The sequence below is a fragment of the Taudactylus pleione genome, unplaced genomic scaffold (assembly GCF_031769625.1).
Source record: "Taudactylus pleione unplaced genomic scaffold, aTauple2 ptg000198l, whole genome shotgun sequence".
Taxonomy (NCBI): Eukaryota; Metazoa; Chordata; class Amphibia; order Anura; family Myobatrachidae; genus Taudactylus; species Taudactylus pleione.
Genome location: NW_028284600.1, coordinates 14,496,638 through 14,521,864, shown reverse-complemented (window position 1 = coordinate 14,521,864; position 25,227 = coordinate 14,496,638). Strand labels below are relative to the sequence as shown.

The window sequence follows — 25,227 nt, the reverse complement described above, 5'->3', positions numbered from 1 at the left end:
ACTTTGTAAAATTAATTGGTTTGGGAAATTGTGGCTAATAAATACAGTGTACATAAGGTGTAATGGCATGCACTGTATTAAAAATCAACAAGTTGCACTACATTTATAGGAGGAACATGACGAGGTTGTGTCTAATCTGTGAACTCCCCCCCAGAAATTATCAGTGCACTGGGGCAGTGAATTAACAAGCAAAAGTTTACAAATGCCCACAACTGGATGTCCAAGAAAGTTAGACTGGAACTTATGCTGGTGTCTGGAAACTGTATACCATTCATATTAGCAGTAGCTGGAGCACAGAGGAGATAGTGTCCTCCTTCTTGATCTGGCTCCCAGCTCTCTAAACCCTTTCATGTGGCTCTACAGCATTGGAGCATGAACCCCTGAGGTTCATTTGATTAAAGTTCTCAGGCCACAGTAGCAGAACCAGGGTGTAACAGGAGCTTAATTCCTACATTGGTCAAGCAGTGCATGGAGAGCAACGTAAATTAAAAACAGGAAGCCAAATGTAACGATACATTATAGAACCAGTAGGGACTTGTAAAAAAAGACGTGGAGCTGGATTACCCCTGCCAGCATGTGCATGGGAGACTGTAGACAAAGGACAAAATGGTCCAATGTATAATTGCATAACATCTACCAGCTTCAAGTGTGTATAACAGCTCTTTTTAGAGCTATTACTCAGCGAATAAACATCACTGTTACTAAAACGACCTGCTGTATTTCTTTTACCTAGAGGCAAAGACTTACTCTATAAGCCATTCCTCTTCCGTCCATGCCCTACCTGTTACCAAGCAACAGTCCCAATCCAAAGCAGTGTAGACAATCCATCTAAAACATCCTGCGAATAGGGGCTGTGGTAGTTACACTCACCAGCCAGAAGCAATTTCCAGGTGCTGGTGAAGGAACCTTGGTGGTGGCTTGGAGTACGTTCTCCAACCCACCCATAGTGCTCAGTAAGAGTAGGGCACAGACAGTAAGCAAAACCCAAACCAATTATAATGGGAGAAGGGGACAGGAAGCACAAATTAGCCCATATTGTCACAGGTAACAGAACTATCAACATATAAAACAAAAGTTACAGGATTTTTCGTATGAAATAAAATGTTCAACTCTATTTACACTGATGAAAAAGAAAATGTAATACACAAGGTTATTAAATATAATCTCCTTTATTTATCGCTCATTCACATCCCCCCAGCCCCATGTGTTTTTTTCCCTTCCTTAAAACAGTTACACAGTAAAACTGGAATATGAGCAAGCCATAAAGCCTGCTGCCGCTAATGAGACTCCTAACGCAGTATTACGATCTAGAAAAGGTCACGTCATTAATTTTAACAAACTCCACAATTCACACAGGCATTTTTATAGCAAAATAGTCATTAACACAAAATGTCAGAACTCACGGAAAGTAATAAAAACTAAAATAAAAAATTGCTAGCCTCTACTTTGTCATTTTTCACCCAAAGTGCAATGCACGCATCCGCAATGCCTGGAGGGGGGAATAAAAAATTAAACTAGAATGACATTCAGATATACATACACACAAATACTACACTGCATGGCCACCTGAACATCACACCCATATGTGCTTGTTGAACACTACATTCCAAAACCGGTGGCAATAATTGTGGAGATGACCCCCTTCTTTTTTCCTCTAGAACAGTCTCCACTCTTCTGAGAAGAGTTCCCACTAGAATTTGGAACATGGCTGCAGTGATTCACAGCCCAGCCACAAGAGCGTTAGTGCGGCCGGGAATCTGATGTTGGGCGAGTAGGCCTGACTTGCAGTCAACGTTTCAATTTCATCTCAATGATGTGTATGTCAAAGCTCTCTCCAAGCCAGGAAAGTTCTTCCACATCAAAGTCACCAAATATTTTTCTGATTGAAGTCATGCTAAAACTGGAAAAGCCCTTTCTCAAGCTGTGGCCACAAAGTTGGAAGCACACAAGTCTCTATAATGGAACAGAGATCTATTGTATGCAGTTAGAATGTCAATAGTCAAAAAATATTGATAGGGACAGAATGTCGACAGTCCATTATAATGTTAAGGTTTAAATCCGTTGAAAATGCTATGGTGACATGTTGACCACACCCTATGCTACAGCATGAAGATTATAATTCACATCGGCTCAGACCGAACTGGTAATACCGCTAAAGGCCTTTATTGCTCCTTCACCCAATGCTGATGGAACGCATTCTGACAGGAAGCCTTCTCCTGACATTCGCCAAACCCAGGTTCCCCTGCCAGATGGTAAAGCATGATTCAGCATGCCTGAGAAAGTGTTTCCACTGCTCCAGAGACCAAAGGTGGAGCGTTTTACACCAACTCTAGCCGAGGAATTGCGCACGTTGATCTGAGGCTTGTGTGTGGCTGCTCAGCTATGGAGACCCAATCTATGAAGCTTCTGACAAACCGTTCTTGTGCCAACATTGCTTCCAGAGGCAGTTGGGAACTAGGTTACGAGTCCTGCAACTGAGGGCAGACTTTTTTTACCAGCCTTTAGCACTTAGTGGTCCCATTCTGTGAACTTGTGCGGTTGACCAAGGCAACTCTAGCAGGGGAGGAATTTGATGAACTAATGGTGCATACACACTGTCAGATGAACGATTGAATGATTTTACCAACGATTTGAACAATTCCAGACAGTATTAAAATAAATGAAATCTTCAAAATCTGACTGCAAACACAGACGATGTCAGATATCATTATGTGACATGCGGGAACGCGCATCGTTCCAGGCTCACATGTCAGATTTTCTTTCAGATATGAACGATTTTTAAAATTGTTATCATTCATATCTGACAACAAATCTGACCGTGTGTATGCACCATAACTTGTTGGAAAGGTAGCACCTTAGGACAGATCCACATTGAAAGTCACTCAGCTCTTTAGTTTGACCCATTCTACTGCTAATGTCTGACTATGGTGATTACAAGTCTCTATTTGACATTATGTTACAAATAGGTGAGGCCGAATGGCCAAACACACAAATTAAAAGGGGCGCACAGATATTTTGGCCATGTAGTGCGTATATGCTCAACTGTACACAAAACACATTACACAAAGGTCTATTGGAAGTTGAACATAGGACATCGTTTAGCAAATACTAGAGGTCAAAGCTAAAATTTAATACAAGATTCCACTGTGGTTGATAATAAAGGTGGAAGCCACATAAACCCCACAGGCCTCTAGCTGGTCGGCACTGCTATAACTAAACTCCTGTAGCAAAATTAACATATTTGTCACTTTACCATTTTTAAAACCAGATCAAAGAACTGCAAAGGCCAGCGTCCTTTACAAGAATGCTATTACTGACAGGGTTACTTACCATCTATCTGCAGAATTAACCGCAAAGAAGCTCCTATATTAACTTTGTCAAATACTTAGCATCCAAATGGATTTTTATACTCTCAAACGCATCCACCTAAGTGCCGGCTAAGAGGGCTGTGTGCCGATGACTAATGTAATTCCAACTATTGCTGCCACTGGAATAGGAAATTCCTTATTCCACAAGTCACTCTTCCTCTGTGCACGACGCCAAAAGAGGGAGCAGACGGATCCGTCAGCCAAGCACTGAAACATATTGTAAAACATTTTATTATGATGCCCCCTTGGGCAAAGACACACCCTCAGTTTTCAGATCTTCCACTTGGGATAACTGAGGTGCCAGCAGTAGAGAGTGTTTTAAGCTTTAAATTGATCAACCTATTTTTGATGCATCCATTAAAGGTGATTGTTTTATTGGATTACTTTTTTAGCCCTGTCATTTCTGATTAAATGATGCCAACTGGCTGTTAGAGGTGACAGTAGGGCGTCCCCAGGACTGTGCATGGCAAGATCAATCCTCTGTTAACTAGAGAGGTTCTCAAGACCAAAACAAAAAAATAAATCTCACTATATGTTTGGAATGATTGCATCCTTATCTTCCTTAGTCCTGTCCAAGCTAGACAAGATAAACCTGCATGTTACACTTGTGTGCACAATCATTTGGACTAACTACTGTATATTTAACATTCCTGTTGTCTCCAGTCTAGTGACAGGTGTACAAGGCTGTAGTATTACACAAATCCTGGCATCTCCAGTACTGCCAGCCTGAGAGCGATCACATTAATGTGTCATTTGTAGCAAAACAGAATGACTGTTACACCAAGTTTATTTATCATCCAGGCATGTGTTACCTCAATCTGCAATAGCCCAGAATGTGCGCCTTCAGGAAAGCGCTGCAACCACTGATGTCTGATCAGCACAAATCTCAGATGCTGGATGTCAGTCCATCTAACCACAAAGGGCAACAAGGTTACGGATGTCGGAGGAGATGGAAGAGACATTTCTCAGCACAATCTGCAGCGTGTCTCATCAGCATGCAGCCTGTGCCAATACAGATGGCAAGGAGAGCCCAATCCAGATAATAGTGTGCCTTCTGTCTCTAGGGCTGCTTTTCTGCAATGGTAAACAAGCTACTGCTTGCACATAAAACTCGATTTTATGGTACAGGATGGAAATAACACAGCATATGGGCTCTTAGTGCTGTCTTTTCAGCCGGTCTTCACTGCTTACTAAACACAAATAAGCAGAAAGTAGTGCAATGCTGGAAGGAGTACAACTTTCCCATTTAATCCCCACACAAGCCTACTGTTTGAAGGGGGTGAAAAACAAACAAACAAAAAACACATAAAACAGATTTTTTTTTTCCCTTCGAATGGTAAATTACCAACTTTGAAAAGGCTACAGACTAGTAGCAAATTACATAAAAAAATTGCCACGGGGAATGAATAAAATAAAATTTGGGGTCACGTAAACTGAAATAAACTTCCTGCACGTACGTTATTTTACGATGATTGAGTCCATTATAATTGACCACTAACTGATAAGCACAACATAATGGAGGCGCATCGTTGCGCAGGATTATGGGCATATTTTGCTGAACGTGTACAGACCTGAGCAGAGTTCCATATGGAATGACCACACTATCGAAGATTAGCGAATTCAGGAGCTCCGCCGAACTTGCGCAAAGTGCACAAGTCTGCTTACTACGCGCTCTCTCACTAATAGTGAATTAAGGGCCGGACTCAGAGTTGTTTGATATTGCACAGTCGCAGGGAAGTGGCTGTGCGTTACCATACAACTAATAGGCTAATGCAGCAGGAGGTATCTGGTGTAAATAAACGGCTCCTGACAGCATCGCAGACCAGAGTACTGAGCAGACGCAGCATCGTATCTTCTGCGAGACCATCGGCCATCTGAGTCACCCTGAGGTGACTCAGATTGCCCTTCGCAGCTCCGTTGCTCGAGGCCAGGAAGTCTGCGTCGGTAGATGTAGACCCTGGACTCGGCAATCGCAAAAAACGGGAGACACGCCCACTCCCTGTAGAAGACCGACGCATGCACAGTACAGATCCTGTGCATGTGTCGATCTTCTAACATCAGAGTGAGAACCAGGTTTAGTGTACTATGTACAGATGTGTCCTCGCACACTATTGCCGCAGTCACGCCAAACAGCCCTTCTTGTTGCGCTGAGCGTCTTTTTCGCTTGATCGTGCTTTTTAGACGTGATGAGACAAGACAGCTTCATGGACGGCACTGATTAATTAGATATGCGACACTTGTATATTGTTGTGCGAATGAGTCTGAATCTCTATACGATGCAGCGCCGCGGTTTATTTTCATGCCAAGTTCCATTGTACAGATTCAGACTCAGCCGCACACAAATATACAAGACTCATATATCAAACTGATCAGCGTAGGTCTCGTGAAGTGGTTTTGTTGCATTGCGATGTACGCCCGTATTCAATTTGGAGCGAATAGTCCGAGTCCAGACTTTTCATTGTCATCGGAGGTTCTGCTGGTGAAAAAGTATCGCACGCGTCCCTGCGTATACTCGTATTCAGTTGCAAATGTGCGAAAACAGGACCCGGCGAATAGTTCTGGCAGTTTTGGGGAAATCAGCCTAACACCCCCGTAAAGATGCTCTGACATAGGGGTTCACTATGGGTACCCTCGAATAGCTCTGCTAAAAAGGTATTTGGGGTTTTCCACCTGGCATCCATTGCCGATACTTTTCCGGCGAAAAGTCGGTGAGATTGAATACGGGGATAAATGAAGCGAAAAACCGACGTCATCGGCGAAAAAGTTTCGCCAAAACGGACTTTTCGCTCCAAATTGAATACGGGCCTAAGGAGGACATCTATATTTAGGATTAGCATTTTCCTGGCACAAAAGTATTGGTATAAAGTAGTAGATCAATAAAAAAATCTATATAAAAATACACTAAGACCAAGACGCGCCAAAGTGTTGTATTGGCACGATTTGAGGATAGGTTAATGCGGACACATTTGTAGCTTGCTGTGTGCAGCACTGTATACACTGGCAGTCTAATCAGTGACATCTTATTTCTCATCCTATTATAAAGCCCCTTGGAAACGGTTCCTATTAAAGAATTGTTACATTTTATCAGTCTAGTAGCAATAAACTTTGTGCCCCATTCCTCAGTGGAAACGAGTTATGTGATAGACTAAACATTTATCCAGCCAGCAATTTGTGGTCCATGTGATAGGTGGCTGCCAATCAAACTATGAGGACACACAGAAGCGCAGCCCTGTACACCACAATGTAACCAACACAAAGACTGATTCAGACCCGTTCGCTAGCAAGCGATCGCTCAGAGCAAACGATGTTTTACAAAGTGCGCATGTGTATGCATCACAGTGCGCAAACTAGTCCGAGTGATCGGGAAGCACTCGCTCGCCCAGCAGAGATAGCCCAGCTGAATGAGTGACAGGAGAGGCCGTTTGTGGGTGGTAACGGGGGCAGGCCACTTGAAACGGGGAAGTGGAGGTGCGAACGCGGGCGTGCCTGAGCATCTTAACACAGTTTCAGAGGCGTGCATAATTACCAGGCAGCATCATAGTACACGTCACCTGGTTGAATTATATACTGAAATGCTCGCGGTAGGGTACAGTCAACCTCAAGCGCGGCGGTCAGTTCCAATGGAACCAGATGTACAGATGGTTGTATACACTTCCTGGAGATTACGTTCGCTAGTGGGCAGACAAAGACAGGCTGGTGGGCGTCTGCATACACAAAGTGATCGAACGCCAAGACACAGTGGGCGTGCTTATGCCTTGCCGTGTGATCGCCTGCCTTGACGTCACTTAGCTGATTTTGCATACGCTGGGAGCGAGCGTACGCATCTAGCAACTGGGTCTGAATCAGGCCCTATGTTGACATAATCACCTCGTTGACATTGTGCATGTGTCGACATGTCCACTGTTGGCGTAAAACATCCATATCGGCATAATGAGTATATCCCCATACATGCACAGTTTTTGGAGAGCAGCAAAACACTAGAACACTATGGGGAAGGAACAGATGGCAAAGAGCTGAATGTTCAATAAAGAAACAAGTTACAAGCTTATCAAATGTTCCCTTCCAACAGTGGATTGCACAGATCCCTATATACACACATCACAGCTGTAAGCCATTTCTTATTTGTATATAAAAAAAAAAAAAAAAGATTAGTGACAAAGGCGCGAATTGCAGAGAATCGTACATCTCCGCTTCACAGCTCTTATGTACCAGCTGGTGCAGCACAGAACACGCACACATTACATCAGCATTAAGCCGAGACGACTGCAGGAGTTATTATCAAGTGAGACAAACAGCCTAAAACTTCGGATTCATGCTTTGCATTTATTATCGGCATACAGTATGTTCCAAACGGTGGTCTTTTTCCATTTGTCCTTAGCCTGTGTATATTTAATCAAGGCTGATTCTAAAGAGGCTCATTATTAGTGCACTATGGGGGTCATTCAGACCCGCTCGCGAGCGCAGGACGCTTGCAAGCGGGTAGATGTTGCCCCATTGCGCATGACGGAGGGAGCTCCGTCGCGCGCATGCGCAAGACCCAGATAGCGACGGGCTCTCCGTCGCTCCGGGTCTCGCACCAAAGGGGGCGTGCTGTCGATGTTGATTGACAGCACGCCCCATTTGGTGGGCGTGGCTGCCAGACGGAGGCCTTCCCATGGGAACGCCTACCGTCTGAAGCCGGCCCCACTGACATCACTAGTGATGTCAGTGGGAGAGATTTTGGCTCTGATAGAGCCAAAATCACTCCAGGGCTTGCGGCAGCGAGACCCTACCGCAGGGTCTCCGTCGCAAGCCCGATGGTCGTGATGGTGTTGACCATCGCGACCATCATCATGGACGCTCGCATAAGCTGTGGGTGGTAACCCACAGCTATGCGAGCGTCCATAAGGCCGCTCCATTTTCATGTAGGAGGGCCCTGATTCTGAGCGAGCGCTCTGGTCAGAGCGTCAGTCTCTGAATCAGGCCCTATGTACCATTACAAGTGCTGATGTTTTACACCTCTCTTAGTTGTGGCCGTTGATGTTGGCCTAATACTTTGAAGAGAAACCAGGAGCGGCAACATGGATACTGGAATGGGTCTATTAGATCCATTATCTAGAAGAGTGTGTTCCAACAACTGAATATTAGGCTTACTGCCAAGATGAAAAGGTATAGGCTAGCAGTAAGATTAACAATTGTGCATACAATATTTATGTGATCGAGCCAACAAATTGACTAGGAGTTAGAGACATCACTGAGGCACTCCCAGAAGCCCATAGCAAAAGCAGCCATTTTGGGGATAGGATGATGAGACTCTGCTGTCACCTGCTGAATTCTCAGGTCAGTTCAGCTCACAAAATGGCTGCCTCATTATGTGCATGGGATTCCGCGGACATTGTCATCACACAAAAAATGTTGAATAGCATTCACAGATAGTCATTTATGCTTTGGTAACCAATATAAAAATAAATATAAGCCAAGATGATTTGAGAACAGCAGCTGAAATCTCAAATGGGCACTCACCTGACATTCTCTGGTCTGAGTTTATCCAGCACCATCTCTATCAAGTCTGGCCTGAATTCTTCTAGTAAGTACTCAGCTGACAGGACTTCTTCCAGTGGGTAATACTGAAAAACATCACATTTTTGCCTTTAAAACAAAAACTTAAATGTTCAAAATTATTTATGTATATACTCAATCACCAAAAGCATGTTGTAACCTGGACTTAACACCCATATTGTGCTTGTTAAGCAGCTCATTCCATAACTATAGTCGCTACCTACCTTACCTATAAGAGCTATAACCATCTCCACTTCTCTGGGAAGGGTATGATAACATGGCTTCGAGGATTCACAGCCATGCTCAGGCACTGATGTTGGGCGAAGAGAACTGGTTCGCAGTTGACATGACGGTTCATTTCAAAGATGATTTTAACGGGTTGAGGTCAGTGCTCTGTACAGGTCATTTCTTCCACACCAAACTCTGCAAACCATTTTTAGATGGACCTCGCTTTGTAGATGAACACTTTGTCATGCCGAAACAGGAAAGGGCCTTGCCACAAAATTGGCAGCACACAATTCTCTAGAACATCATCGTATTCTGTAGCATTGAGACTGCCCTTCACTAAGTGACCCAGGCCAAACCGTGATAAACAGCCCCCGGCCATTAATCCTCCTCTTCCAAATATACAGCTTGCAGTGCGCATACAGGCAGGACGTGTTCTCCTGGCATTCACCAAATCCAGATTCGTTCATTAGAATTTCGATAATGAAGCGCGATTCGACAGTTAAGGGAACAAGTTTCCACTCCACTCCAAACCAGCCGCCATTTGGCAATGTGCATGTTGATCTCAGGATTGTGTGCGGCTGCACAGGCATTAAAACCCAAACCATGAAGTCCCCAACGGCAACTCCAGAGACCGTCTGAAATGTGCTATTGAGAGCGGTATCCAATTAGCCACAAATACTGTTCGGGCGCTAATTGATCCCCGCGATCCGTGAAAAATGGGGATTGATGAGTGCCGACGTCGGGCTGATTTCAGGGGCTAATTGGATAGCCCTGAGCGAGGTAATTTACTTTGGCTAATTGGATACCCCCCTGAGTGTTGCAACCGAAGACAGATTATTTTTATGCAGACCCATTCTAGGAACTTGTGGCCTATCGCTTCGCGGCTGAACGGCAATTGCTCCTAGAGGTCTCCACTTCGCAATAACAACACTTCCAGGTGACTAGGGCAGCGCTAGCTGGGCAGAAATTTGGCAAGCTGACTTGGAAAGGTGGCATCCTATGTCAGGGCCAAATCGAAAAATCACTGAGCTCTACAGTAAAAACCATTCTATTGCTAATGTTTGATTATGGTGACTACATGGCTGTATCCGTGTTAGCAATGAGTGTGGCTGAAATGGCCAAATACACTGAATAGAATAAGTGTCCACATATTTTTCACCACGTACTTACTGTATTTGAAGAGAGAGTTTACACGTTCAGTATATAAAGAACTGTATGACAAAGCAGGTGGGTTCTGTTTAGACACTGGGGGTATATTTACTAAAGTGAGTGTTTTTAAAAATGGAGATTTTGCCCATAGCAACCAGATTCTAGCTATTATCTTCTAGAAAGTGCTAGTTAAATGTTAAGTAGACTCTGATTGGTTGCTATAGGCAACATCTCCACTTCTAAAAACTCTCACTTTAGTAAACATACCCCTAGGGGTATAATTCAGGAATGTAGGCAAACCTACATACTTCCTACTACTCAGATGGTGGATTAACTGGGCATGCACTGTAGCCGCAATGAGCATGTGCTGCAATGCAGCTGCGGCTCCAGTAGCAGTGTCTGAGAAGCCGCAACCAGATTGACAGGCTTGGGGGCGAGGACAGGGTTGAGACGTCCTGCTGGGCATGCAGAGGCCAGTGTCTGCGTCTTCTTACACAGATTTCCTGGCCCTAGCAGAGGAGATGCGGTGGCCATTTTGAGTAAGCTAAGGTTTACTCAGATGGCCGATTTCTGCCAGATTGTGATTCTATGCTGCGTCCTTGGGTGCAGCAGCTGATCACAGAAGCCAGTATGAGGCATCTATTTACACAAGACGCCTCCTGTTGCATTGGCATCATTTTGCAGCTGTTACTGCCTTATGTACAACACTGAATCAGGTCCTAAAGTCCTTAAACAGCATATAAAGAGCTGTAAAAGAGTTAATAAATGCATCATGATAACACACAGAGAAATAGATGTATGGAATCTTGCAAAATTGTAAGTAAATGTGTGTAACAACTATTTCTTGAAGGTTGTGAGGGCATATATATACACATACAGTCAGGTGCATAAATATTGGGACATTGACAGAATTTTCACATTTTGGCCTCTATTCACCACCACAATGGCTTTGAAATGAAACAAACAAGATGTGCTTTAACTGCAGACTTTCAGATTTCATTTGAGGGTAATTACATCCAAATCAGGTGAACGGTGTAGGAATTACAATGGTTTGTATATGTGCCTCCCACTTTTTAAGGGGCCAAAAGTAATGGGAATCAACTCAAAAGCTATTTCATGAACAGGTGTGGGCTATTCCCTTGTTATTTCATTATCAATTAAGCAGGTAAAAGGTCTGGAGTTGATTCTAGGTGTGACATATGCATTTGGAATCAGTTGCTGTCGACTCTCAATATGAGATCCAAAGAGATGTCACTATCAGTGAAGCAAGCCATCATTAGGCTGAAAAATCAAAACAAACCCATCAGAGAGTTAGCAAAAACATTAGGTGTGGCCAAATCAACTGTTTGGAACATTCTTAAAAAGAAAGAACGCACCGGAGAGCTCAGCAACACCAAAAGACCCGGAAAACAACTGTGGTGGATGACAGAAGAATTATTTCCCTGGTGAAGAAAAACCCCTTCACAACAGTTGGCCAAATAAAGAACACTCTCCAGGAGGCAGGTGTATATGTGTCAAAGTCAACAATCAAGAGAAGACTTCACAAGAGTGAATATAGAGGGTTCACCACAAGATGTAAACCATTGGTGAGCCACAAAAACAGGAAGACCAGATTAGAGTTTGCCAAACAACATTTAAAAAAGCCATTACAGTTCTGGAACAACATCCTATGGACAGATGAGACAAAGATCAACTTGTACCAGAGTGATGTGAAGAGAAGAATATGGAGAAGGAAAGGAACTGCTTATGATCCAAAACATACCACCTCATCAGTGAAGCATGGTGGTGGTAGTGTCATGGCGTGGGCATGTATGGCTGCCAATGGAACCGGTTCCCTTGTATTTATTGATGATGTGACTGCTGACAAAAGCAGCAGAATGAATTCTGAAGTGTTTCGGGCAATATTATATGCTCCTATTCAGTCAAATGCTTCAGAACTCATTGGACGGCGCTTCACAGTGCAGATGGACAATGACCCGAAGCATACTGCAAAAGCAACCAAAGCGTTTTTTAAGGCTAAAAAGAGGAATGTTATGCAATGGCCAAGTCAATCCCCTGACCTGAATCCGATTGAGTATGCATTTCACTTGATGAAGACAAAACTGAAGGGAAAATGCCCCAAGAACAAGCAGGAACTGAAGACACTTGCAGTAGAGGCCTGGCAGAGCATCACCAGGGATGAAACCCAGCGTCTGGTGAGGTCTATGCGTTCCAGACTTCAGGTTGTAATTGCCTGCAAAGGATTTGCAACAAAGTATTAAAAAGTGAAAGTTAGATTTAGGATTGTTTAGTTTGTCCCATTACTTTTGGCCCCTTAAAAAGTGGGAGGCACATATAGAAACTGTTGTAATTCCTACACCGTTCACCTGATTTGGATGTAATTACCCTCAAATTAAATCTGAAAGTCTGCAGTTAAAGCACATCTTGTTTGTTTAATTTCAAAGCCATTGTGGTGGTTTATTTATTTACCTGACTGATATATATATATATATATATACACATATATACACATATATACATACACACACACTTTCAGGAGTATATATCTGATTCGGGAAACCATAAAAAACCCAAAATGTGTCAGAATACAAATGGCACTGAGGTGCACAAACAAACACACACAACAGATGCAGCCATTTTGATAAATTAGGGCAGTGTTTCCCAAACTCATTCCACGGGGACCACTAACAGTGCATGTTTACTATTTTTCCTAGTTGGTGCACAGGTGTATTCGTTACTGCCTGACACATTTTAAAAGATACACAGGTGGAGCTAATTATTTCACTTGTGAATCTGTGAGGAGACCTGGAAAACATGCACTGTTAGTGCTCCCTGAGGAATGAGTTTGGTAAACACTGGCTTAATGAAAATTCATCAGGATCCAGGTAACCCATTCACTAAGAACCAGTAACAGACTGCCTTTGTGAGACTGGATCCTGGTGTGTAGGCTGAATTTTCAAGATTCTGACTTTGTGACTTAAAATGGCTGCACACAATGTGTAATTATTATGGTTTGTCCTTAAATCCACTTGTTCATGATTCAGTGACGCTGGAAAAAAAAAAAAAAATACAGATAATCTGGCCTATAGATCCTTGTATAACAAATCTAACTAAGCTGAAAGCATAGAAACTCCTCAGACGTAACGTTCCGTAAACTCATTCACTAGTTATCTGATAAACGATACGGACGCAAAAGAGAATAGACACTTTTTGTCTGCAGCCCCATAGGGTCTGGGGCGAGATCGGGCTGCAGTTACTGGCGTTTCTACCCCACTGCAGTGGCAAGTCGCCCCCCTCCAAGCTAATTGAATTGACCCCTTAGTTCCTATGTGTGTCTACAATTGAATGTAATAAATCAGGCAATCATTGATTAATGACATCTAGGGTGACTAAACGTGAATTGGAAAAGCTGAAATATTTCTTTAAAAATGGTACGATATTATTTATACAGACTCATGCCGTGTAAATAAGCATACATTCCCAAAATGACTATATACCCCAGAAGCTAGGTTATAGGCTCAGCAGGGCCACAGGGTGACAAACCTATCTGATCACATGTTGGGTGACTGAGGTGCCTGGAAGCTGTAATGTAGCAAAGGCTGTGGGTGGCACAGATAATGACAATACTGTATTTGTACATCAAGGAATACAGAAAAAGAGGGCAAAAAAAAATCATACAATGCTATATAAAAAGTTTGTTTAGGTGAACATTTTGGAACACTTACATGTAACAATCCAGAAACCTTTGAGGTGTATCCACGTGGGTGCTCTTTGTCTTTAAATCGAAAGGAAACTGCATTCAGGTCCTAAAAGAAGAATGAGGAAAGCATTAATGCAAACATTCAGCAATCCCTTCGCACATGAGTGTGACAGAACACTGGAGTCCTCTTTTTTTCCACATAGAGACAAGATATGGAATTAATGGAAGAATTCTATGCAAAGTAAGAGGAACACATACTGAAGTGCGGGTTTATAGAAGTGGAGATGTTGCAAACAATCAGATTCTGCTTATCAAGTATCTAGCACCTTCTAGAAGATAATAGCTAGAATCTGATTGGTTGCTAAGGGCAACAACTCCACTTCTATAAACCCGGGAGGGTATCCATTTAGATACGATAACCAGTTTTCTTCAGTTAACTCGCAGTAATTTTTGCCGAGATAACTTCTCCCTATCCAGACTATCTCCAATTTTCCTTTTCGGGAGAAAAACTCCTCTCCATAGTAAAACACTGCCTTTTCGCGTAAAAGCCATACAATTACAAGCAAGGGAGAATTTTTGGGGGGTATGGGCTGGCTTTTTTGGGTGATTTATTTTCGCTTACTCAGAAAAGTACAGTCTAGTTTCAGGAATCTTGACTGTCAACAAATTTATGGTTTCTGTACGCAACAGTGATTCTCAACATGCATTGTTTTGTTTTTTTTTCATTTCTAAGGTTTTTACGACCTTTAGGAAAATGTTTTTTTCTCTACTGCTCCTCTCTCTGCTGTGTCTGGTCTCCTCTTCTCCTGCTGTAGCAGGCAATCCAAACGCTGCTCCACCAGTCTCTCCAAGCTGCTGGTCAAAATGGTGCCAGTAACTCTTACATAGTATGAGGTAACAGCAGCAAAGCGATAAGTTCCCGCTCTTTATTTGCATGATTGGTCTGTATTCGGGAGATTTTTCCGGAAACCCACTTGCAATTGGTTACCTCAAAAACATCACAACTGAAAGTAGTAGTTTTATCGCGATGGCCACAAAAACTAAAGAAATATTGGGAGAATAGTGAAAATATTGCATCTAGTTGGATACCCACCAAAGAGTTGGGCAGCACAGGTGGTGTAATGGTTAGCATTACTGCCTCACAGCACTGAGGTTGTGGGTTCATTACCCACTACGGCCCTAACTGTGTGGAGTTTGTATATTCTCCCTGTGCTTGTGTGGGTTTCCTCCGGGTGCTCTGGTTTCCTCCCACACTCCAAAAATATACTGGTAGGTTAATTGGCTCCTAACGAAAAACTTAACCCTAGTGTGTATGTGTATGTGCATGTGATAGGGAATATAGAGTGTAAGCTCCACTGGGGCAGGGACTGATGTGAATGGCCAAATATTCTCTGGTAAGCGCTGCGGAATATGTGTGCGCTATATAAATAACTGGTAATAAAAAGAAAAAAGAAAAAAAAAAAAAAAAAGGATTTATCTTGCTGAAGCAAGTTAGACTCCCCTCTGGTGCAGAACTACCTAAAACTGGATATATGTATGAAGGCTTCAAGGAAAAGTTCCATTCTTCTCTGCCTGCCATTATTTATTTAATAACCGATACTTCTATAGGGCCAGCATATTCCGTTGAGTTTTAAACTTCTCTTTTTACCATGAGTCAGAGCAGCTTTGATGCTTCAGTGTTTGCAAAAAGCCCTGAACTATTGGACCTACATGGTGACCAAAAAGATCAGCTTACTGTAGCGCAGAAGGTAAGTAATACCCCTTCCTTTTCACATCGCAAATGCCAGGTCGCACCCGGGATTTGTACATGAGTCCATCTCGGGTGCGACCCGGCTGAGACCCCGTTCAGACTGATAGCCTGACCAGGCAATAATGCCGGTTCGATGATGCCACCGCCATCACTGCTGAGCCGATGCTTGGAGATGAACGGGACCCGGGTCATGCCAGGTTGAACTCGCGTTCAACCTTGCTTGTTACCAGAGTTGAAATGCCGGGCCGCTCGACAGGGGTTATTTCAACTGGGCCCTTTCACACTGCACAGTAACCCGGGTTGCTGTGCGTTCACGTACAATAACCCGGGTTATTTGCTGGCAGTGTGAAAGGAGTATAAGTGGAGCTTTGCATTTTACTCATTGTTGTCAACTCCACCCAAACTAAACTTTAAAGATGTTTCAACCCAAAATAAACAAATATCTGTACACGCAATAAGGAAAATAGAAGACCGTAAGACCACTTACCCAATGGTGTCAAATCAATGCATACTAGGATTTTCAAAACGCTACTAATAGTATGTAATGGAGCCTATAACCCCATACCCACTTCTATTACTTAGGAACAAAAATCAATGCAAAACCAGAGTACAGTAGAGAAAACAGGATTTTGGTACTTACCGATAAATACCTTTCTCCGATTCCACAGGGGACACTGGAGTTCAAGACAGTGGGGTATAGACGGTGGTAGAGCAGAGCCTGGCACTTTAAATAATTCAGAAGTGTGACTGGCTCCTCCCCCTCTATGCCCCATCAGCCCCAGTTTAAGAACTGAGCCCGAGAGGAGACGGAAGACAATAGGTAAATGAGGAGAAGGAGATGAACACAGAACGGAACAATACAGACTGAAGGAGAACCGAGGAACCCACTGCACGGAACACATGCAGTCACACAACCATATAAGGAACTAAACACGGCAGGTACACAGCGCTGGGTGGGCGTCCAGTGTCCCCTGTGGAATCGGAGAAAGGGATTTATCGGTAAGTATCAAAATCCTGTTTTCTCCTTCATCCACTAGGGGACACTGGAGTTCAAGACAGTGGGGACGTCCCAAAGCCAACCTCCCGGGTGGGAAACGCGGAGAACTTGCAGACCCTTTGGCAAAACCGAAAACCAGGATCGCCAAGAACCGTAGGCACAATGGAAAGGCAAGAGCTGAGGATCAAGTATCGCAGAGCAGAGGAGACAATCAAAAGTCCTTGCTAAACAGCCACAGAAATTCCACAACCTACAGCGTAATTCGAATGGAACAACGGCTAGCGAAAGAACACCCGCAGATGAAAACATCAAAAACAGCGTAAGCCCAGCTGAAAACAGACCAAGTCCGAACCATAGTCGAACATAGCAAACTGTATAAGTCGTCGACAGAAGACCTCCAGCAGTGCTGGACAGAATACATATAGATATACGTATAATAATACCAATCTACAGATACAGAGCTGATCCTGTCCACAGACTCCTAACAAGAGTATACAGGGAGGAAAAAGTCAAGACCGAACAGTCGCCCTGGACCATTCTCGAGACCCAACTACTATAAGGTTGTCAACCAGCGGAAGGAAGTCTCCAACAAATAGAGACCCCACAGGGTATGAGGCAGAGGCGGCTTTGAAAGGAATTGTGGTCTCAATTCTTTCAGAGGATCAGACAGCAGTACCACCACTCTGAAACAGAGGGATCAAACAGCAACGGAAACCCTGCAGTTATAAATCCCCATACCAGACCACTGGCAGAGTGTCTGGCAGCTCATCAGTTGCCTGCCTATAAAGACGTCTCTACCGCTTGGGGCGGGTCTCAAACTAGTGTATGGGGCGCCTCAGGCGGGGACTATACGGCACACGCCCTGTGCCGGCCTGAAAAGAAAACAGCAACGACCCCAAACAACAGACAACGTCCCTCATGATGGAAGTGCGTCGTCAGTACAAACTGCTGGCCCGAACATTAGTATGAAAAACAACCCGGATACCCTGGCAGTTAAAAAGCACGGATGCAACAGCCACCCAGGGAGAGCTACCAATATATGGAAGCATCCCATACAGCAAGGCTAGAGAACTAGGACAACCATAAAGGTAACCATCAGGTACCTGTCAGTGTGATGAAAATATCCAAAGATACTGAACAGGAATCAGGCTCCCAACGCAAAACATAATGACCGCACACTTTAATGTAAAGAAGTGCCTTAGCCCATAGAAGTGCTACAGTCCTTTATAACTCCAACAAATTCTAGTAGAATAAAGTGACAAGTATGGAATGCTTCACGAAAATGCGTGTCATCCTTGCGCAGGGGCCATGCAAATCTTCTCTGTATCGTTCCAATTTTTAGAATATGTGCTGCTGAAGCGAGCACTCTCAATGTTGGAACTATGCACCCACACGCCAGGAAAGCTCTAAAGTGTAGTAGAGCCAACTGATTACGAGAGCGGATGGCTGCTAGGACTGCAGCTAGGGTACGGAAGGGAGACTTGTAATGCCAGGTTGCATGAAATAGTAGCCTCTTCCAAGGAATTAGTGAGGTACCGCTTACCTGTGAGTAACCAGAATCCCTCTAGACGCTATGTAGAATGTCACTGACCTTTTCCCTCTCACAGCAACCCGTCACGTCAGGTATAGAGAGTAGTTCAGTGGGCTAAAAAGCAATGCTCTACAGCACGGACTTCAGTCTGGCGATGTTGTCTTAGGAAATACTGTAGAAAACTAGCAAATTGTTAGTGGAGACAAGAAGGTTGTACAACAGGACTCTAAACCTGAGCTTGTTACATTAGGGATGTGTATGCATATAGAGATTATACATATACCCCAAATACGGTCTGCTAGTGTATCTGTACATTCATACTTATAATGGTGAAGTGCATATTAGTTAAAAGGCGGATTTAAATAAGACCTTGTACCGGTAAAGATACACACAGAAATATTACATATTTGATGATGGATCCCCACCGGTGACCCTTGAAAGTTATAGTGATCACAACGTGAAGGATTCGAAATTGAACCGCAGGTCCAAGGTTTTACTTGATACTCACCCATCTAATCGGCGGGTGGCCCTAGGCCTTCAGGCACAGGAGCAGTAACTGCAGTCTGTTGTCATTTAAACAATTAGGTCCTGAGGGTGGTATAGAACCTGGATTCCCCATGTACTGATAGGAAGTGTATCTAGTGGCCACTTTATAGCCTCATTTAATTGAGATATTGACAAAACAATAATCTTGAGTACTAGAACCTATACTGAGAAAGGCACCTGTACCTAGACATAGAGTGCCTTAATTACCCCAAGTAAAGAAGGATATATCTGTAGCAATAACCCCAGCTAGGGTTAAAAAACAGGTTTTCCCAATTATTAGTAAATATTCATACAAGGAATGTGAATATATCAGTGTATATACACACGTACACCTAGAGAACATAGTTGCATGAGAAGGCAATCTCTTTGAAGGGAAGAGTTAGTACCAATATAGGAAACTTACTTGTCAGACTCCTGCACTAGGAGATTATCATGCTATATTATTATTAATAGAAAATATATATATATATATATATATATATATATACACAATGTAAACTGCAAAACATGACTCTAGTCTACAGAGCCACCATATTATATATACGGTATATGGATATAGTTATTGTACCAAACTACAGCATCAGGAGAGCAGTCTCCAATCGCAGGATCCTTCTTTTAAAATATGCCAGGTAACAGACAAAACTGATAACAGATCCTCCTCTGCCTTTACGGTAAGGATAAGAAGCGATACTATACGCGTACCTACATCAAGATCAATAGGTGACAATAATATTTAACATGAGCAACAGGTAGAGCCATGGAATGAACTGAGCCAAGACCTTGGTTGAGCCCAGGACAAACTTCACTCCAGACATATGTATATGTTCTAAAGTAGGGCTTATGTATAAAATACAAATATATACATACATGTGGCTTACCTCCACGCAGGGAGACTGCTCATGTGCCGCGTGTGGCCGTCATTCTGCTACGGCGTAGGGGCCTGGATATTTCAACAGCGTGATGTCCCAGACCGGTTTTGATCCTGGGACACTTCTGTCGCTGGTGTACTCGCCTTATCGGGTGAGCCATTTGAGCTCCAGTTGAACCCACTTTTTCGAAGTGGGAATCAAAGAGACTACCTCAGTGCAGTACACTGATGTATACAGGTCTATTTGACACAGACATAGATTAATCGGCAGATCATGCGGAGGGCAAGTGACACGGACACAGCCTCTGTATTAGGCTGCGGCATGTTCCGCCCTGAGCTAGTGTCAGGGGCCCGAACACTCACTGTATAATAGTGGCGGCGGGTCCCATGATATGTAGAGGTGCTGCTCTTTAATATGAGTACTGATTAAAACTTAATCAAACAGACTCCTGCAGCCATGTTGAGATAGACAATCGTAAAATGGTTATAACTATCCTCTACACAGTAACATCACAATGACGTAGGGCAGCAGTTAGGAATCAGGATAGTTATGGGGCCGACTGTTTTGCAGTGCTCTCTCTTCTAACAATTCATTGTGGAATCTGACCACCATTCAAGTTCTATATGGACCTTGCCGCTGCGTAACTCAGTAAGCAGGAAGACTGCTACACTGCGTGCGTAGGTTTGTAATTCGCTCAGTATGCATCAGCATAATCTATTCCAGCAGTATACTATTATAGAGACCAAACTAGGTTCTATCTAGATTCTGCCGCTGCCCATATATGCTACTGCTATGCACAGGGGAGTTATACATATATTCATTTTTTTTTTTTTTTTTTTAACAGATTCTACACAGCACAGCGTATTCCGCTGCGCCATCAATTCAGTAGACAATACTGGCAATAAGACATATATATATATATATATATATATATATATATATATATATATATACACACACACACACATTTTACATAAACATACACACACACATACACAAATGCACACACATGCAGGAAGGCCCCGCATATACATACATGTATAAACACATACTTCCCCATGTAGGCATGTCATATTACATTAGGCTACCTTGTACTAGCTGTAGCAGCGGAATTGGTGTTTAAGGTTACAGCCTCTACAGGGGCCCAGACCTCTCTCTACACTGCCAAGAGCGTAAACCTGCACTGTACTGCGCGCCAACTAAGCGAGAGGCTTAGAAGCAATTGCGGCACCTGCTCCCCGGGAGTAGTAATGGCCGCCGGACCTAAGCCACGCCTCCGCACCGCCGGGAATAGTGCTAACTTTGTTACAGTTGCCGCTAATGGCGGGCATTTGGCACTACACCTCCCATTTTCATTTTGGGAGGACTACTGCGCGCCCAACGGCCTGTCAGCGCTTTATGATCAGCGGTGCAGCGTCTCCTCCGTTATAAGAGGAGGGAGAGCATGCCTCTGTTTAAGCACCGCCGCTGTGATAACTGACAGCCGCTTAGCGGCTGCTAGATTACAGACAGCTGCGCTGAAGCGGTGTCTAAGTGCCCCCGTTAATGCCGTCGCCGGAGCTTCTACGGTACAAGCCCCGGCGCGGCTACTTATTCCACGCAGACGCACCTATAGTGACTCACTGCCAGACGGTCCTCCCCTCATTAAATAGGAGGGGGAATTAGTGGCTAATAGAGACCCGGCCCCTGACTGCAGAGTGCAGCGGCGGGTCACGTAAGCAGCTCCGACACTGCCAGTTTACTGACAGGGGGAAGGAGGCTGTAATAGCCGCTGCTCCTGAGCCCAGCGTTTTTGACCCACCACTCCAGCTAGTCAGGAGTGGTGGGATATACTTACGGACTGCTGCGGCCGGGATGCTGGGCTGAGGGGGCGGCAAGGAACCCGGACACATGCCAGTGTCAGCAGTGGCGGGCCTCGCAGAGTCCGATGACTCAATTTGTTATTGCCCCCTCCTCAGGGTCACCGGACAAAGACTGCAGTAGCCGTGTGGTGCCCTCCCGGCGGCTGCCACAGTAAGCAGCCTGCCTGTAATCAATGCTTGTTATAAAAGTAAAATTAAAAAAAATGAAAAAGGCTGGAGACAGCCTGATGTGCGACCGGCTCTCTAGGGCACATTCTAAAAACTGGGGCTGATGGGGCATAGAGGGGGAGGAGCCAGTCACACTTCTGAATTATTTAAAGTGCCAGGCTCTGCTCTACCACCGTCTATACCCCACTGTCTTGAACTCCAGTGTCCCCTAGTGGATGAAGGAGAAATAATGGGACTGTTCTACTTAAGTTAAATTCTTTTCTATAAGTCCACTGGTAAATAATGAAACAATTGCGTATATGTGGCAGGAGCTTGGGCACTTTAAATTTACTGTCAAAAACTGAAGATCCTCCATCTCTATACCTATATTGGCTGCCCGGGGATCTTCAGTAGATTTCACTAAAAGTCCAGAACTCAAGGACAGAACCATGAGTAGAGAAAGGAGAAAAAAAACAAACAAACGTTCTCTTAATGAATACAACAATCCTTTGCTTGCAAAAGAGGCGGCAAATGTACAAGAAAAAAAAAAAAAAAGGAGTATAAAGGTCATCCAGGTTCTCTTCTCCCAGTTGGAGTATACTGGAACACTGATGATGTCCCAAAGCTGTCCCTAAGGTAGGCTATGCACAGAGGTTGGAGCGAAACTGCCAAAAGGTGTCCATCCTTGGATGTAAAAGTATTGAAATCTGTAAAATGTTGTGAAGGTGTGCACCGAAGGCTGCTCCAGCACAACTGCTCAGCAGTTGCTATGCTGTCCCGGAGGCACCTACCGAATCATTGATATCCTACCCCAAAGTAAGCCTAGTATATTACAGAAATAACCCACCCGTAAATGGACAGTTTAGACGCAGATCATCCCTGTATGAAGACCACCAATTCATCAGCATTAGCAAATCCTGGGTCCCATAGACACAGTCCACAAAGCACTAACAATATCCAGAGAAGAAAGCACTCTTCCTCTGGAGACTTACTAACAATGGGATCACAATATCCGGTTCTGATGGAACCTGGAGACCAACTTGGACTGAACAGTAAAGGTCTTGTTGTAAGGACAACCCTGTCCACATGGAAAAGGAAAAACTGAGACCTACAAAGATTGAGTCCTCCAGCTCTGAAACGCTTTTAGCTGTGGATACATTGAGACTGTTTTCCAGGTAAGGAACTTAACTCCACTGAACACAATGGCTCGAAAGGAGGGTGCTTTAAGGCTGTGTCAGCTATAGGAAAAGGGGAGGGAGGCGAATGTTTTGAGGGTGCACACACATTTCCTCAGAGTACGTCTGAACTACAGGTAAAAGGGACATGACAGGAAAATGAAGAAGGCTGAGACCTGAAACTTTATAGGAGCAAAGTTTTATACCTGCTCCTGCAGTACCCAAAGCAAACCATAAAGAAGAGATATGAAACCCCTACACTTCACATCAGGAGATATAGATCTTCCAAACCCCTTGGAAATTTCTAGGCATATCAGTCTAAGAGTCTTGTGCTTGGTCTGAGTCACAGTCTAAAAATTAATCTGTAGCACCAAGAGACATTGCGTCATCAGCCAAAGAATTAAAGCCAGCCGAGGTAAACTCTAGTGATGAGAGGGGCACTGACTTAAGAGATCGGGTCTCGGAGGCAGATGCCATGCAACTGTAATCACCAAAACAGTCTCTTTTTAGCTTTCTGAGCAACAGTGAAGCATCGCTAACGGAGGGAACAGGTAAATCAGATGAAAGCTCCATGGAACCAATATGCAGTCTAAGATAATCGCTTGGGGATAACTCATCCAGGAGCAGAAGGGCACCATCCTATGATTTAACTGAGTTAACATCTTGTTGCACCCACCAGTCTGCCACCTGCGAAAAGACTGTTCCATGAAAGGACCATTCCCTGGTTTGAAGAGTCTGTGTGTTGAAGAAATTTGCTTCTTATTTTTTCATCCCTGGGATGAAAACCGCTCTGACAGTTGGAATGTTTTTCTTCGCCCAATGCATTATCATGCTGATCTCCTCAAGGCTGAGGTACACTTATTGGCACCTACTGGTGATTTATGTAAACCACAATCAAAACTTTTTTAGACTGGATTTTCATGGCCCTTTAAAGAAGTGGTGTCTGCTGACAGTGTTGAAAACCGCTATGAGCTCCAGCACGTTTATTGGAGCTCGACTCTTCCAGTCTAAGGGCCTGATTCAGTGCCGCTCGTAAGCGGCCGCTCGTTCGCTCCGAGCGATGTTTGCACATCTGCGCATGCGTATGGGTCGTAATGCGCATGCGCCAACCAGTCAGTGCGGTCGGAAAACGTGAGTTTGCAAAATAGCGAGTGCCTGCTAAATTGATTGACAAGATGAGGCGTTTGTGGGTGGTAACAGGGGAAGGTGCTTGAAAACGGGGAGTGGAGAACCGAACGCAGGCGTGCCAAATGGTCAAAACGGGCATTTTAAGGGTGTGCATAATTAACAAAGCCACGTCACTTGGTTGTCTCTTAGCCTGAACTGCTCGCATGATTGCGGTAGGAAAATCCAACCACAAGCACTGCGAGCAGTTCAGACGCCTTTCGATGTACTCGATTAATCTAATAAATAGTGGAGATGACTTATGATGCGAGCGGCCAGGGGGCGTCTTTTCAAAATAGCGAGCGCATGTTTCGTTCGCTCGCTCAGACATAGAGGCGTCAACAGACCGCAAAGAGCGAGCGCTCAATTTAAATAGCCGGCCCCTTTTTCTGAACGAGCGAGCGCAAATAGCGTCCGGCTCTGAATCAGGCCCTAAAAACACTAACCGGGAGTGAAGAACGATGGCCATCCAGCCCCTAAAACTGGTTTTCATTATGACCATTCTCCAGTGCCAGATTGCCTCTTGAGATTCTCACCTCTCAGTCGCCCTTGGGGCAATCTAAAGAACTGACTGGTCAAGTTTTGGCAAGACTTGTTTAATTTCTATATTAATTTGATCTGGAACACCCTTGAATGGAACTGTCCAAATTGCACCATCTTTCCCCAGGAAATTCATGCAAATAAGAAGATATTTCTGTCTGCAAGTCAATAGGGACTTCAGTCTCTGTAATGAACGTATCTTTGTCCTCTGGTAATAAAACCCTTTGCTGATATATGTGAACAAAATTACCATGCAGATCATCCAGTTCTATACCTTAAAATTGAGACTCCAATATATGGACTCACTCTAGAACACAGGTTCTCAAACTCGGTCCTCAGGACCCCAAACAGTGCATGTTTTCCAGGTCTCCTCACAGAATCACAAGTGAAATAATTAGCTCCACCTGTAGATCTTTTAAAATGTGTCAGTGAATAATGAACACACCTGTGTACCTTCTGTGAGACCTGGAAAATATGAACTGTGTGGGGTCCTGAGAACAGGGTTTGAGAACCACTGCTCTAGAACATGAGTCTGCAACAAGACCAAGGAGTTCAGCTTGGTCAGCAAATCATCCAGGTCAGTGATGACAATCAGCTTCCTGGATGTGAGAAGGACAGCCATCGCTGCCATGACATTTGTGATTACCATTGTCACTGTGACCA

At 44.0% G+C, this 25,227-nt stretch overlaps 1 protein-coding gene and 1 non-coding gene across 6 annotated transcripts in view; both read right to left on the bottom strand.

Annotated features, from left to right (window-relative positions):
• Window positions 1-25,227, bottom strand: part of IDE (insulin degrading enzyme) — a 101,395-nt gene that overhangs the window by 31,728 nt on the left and 44,440 nt on the right. For all 5 annotated transcript variants that reach the window (XM_088476916.1, XM_088476912.1, XM_088476913.1 and 2 more), the window contains exons 10-11: window positions 14,009-14,089; window positions 8,871-8,974 (exon numbers count right to left, since the gene is read on the bottom strand). In XM_088476916.1, the coding sequence (XP_088333042.1) occupies window positions 8,871-8,974; window positions 14,009-14,089 (185 nt within the window). The remainder of the gene's footprint in view (window positions 1-8,870; window positions 8,975-14,008; window positions 14,090-25,227) is intronic.
• Window positions 17,989-18,096, bottom strand: LOC148518887 (U6 spliceosomal RNA). The gene has a single exon (XR_015878971.1). It is a non-coding gene; the product is annotated as a U6 spliceosomal RNA (small nuclear RNA).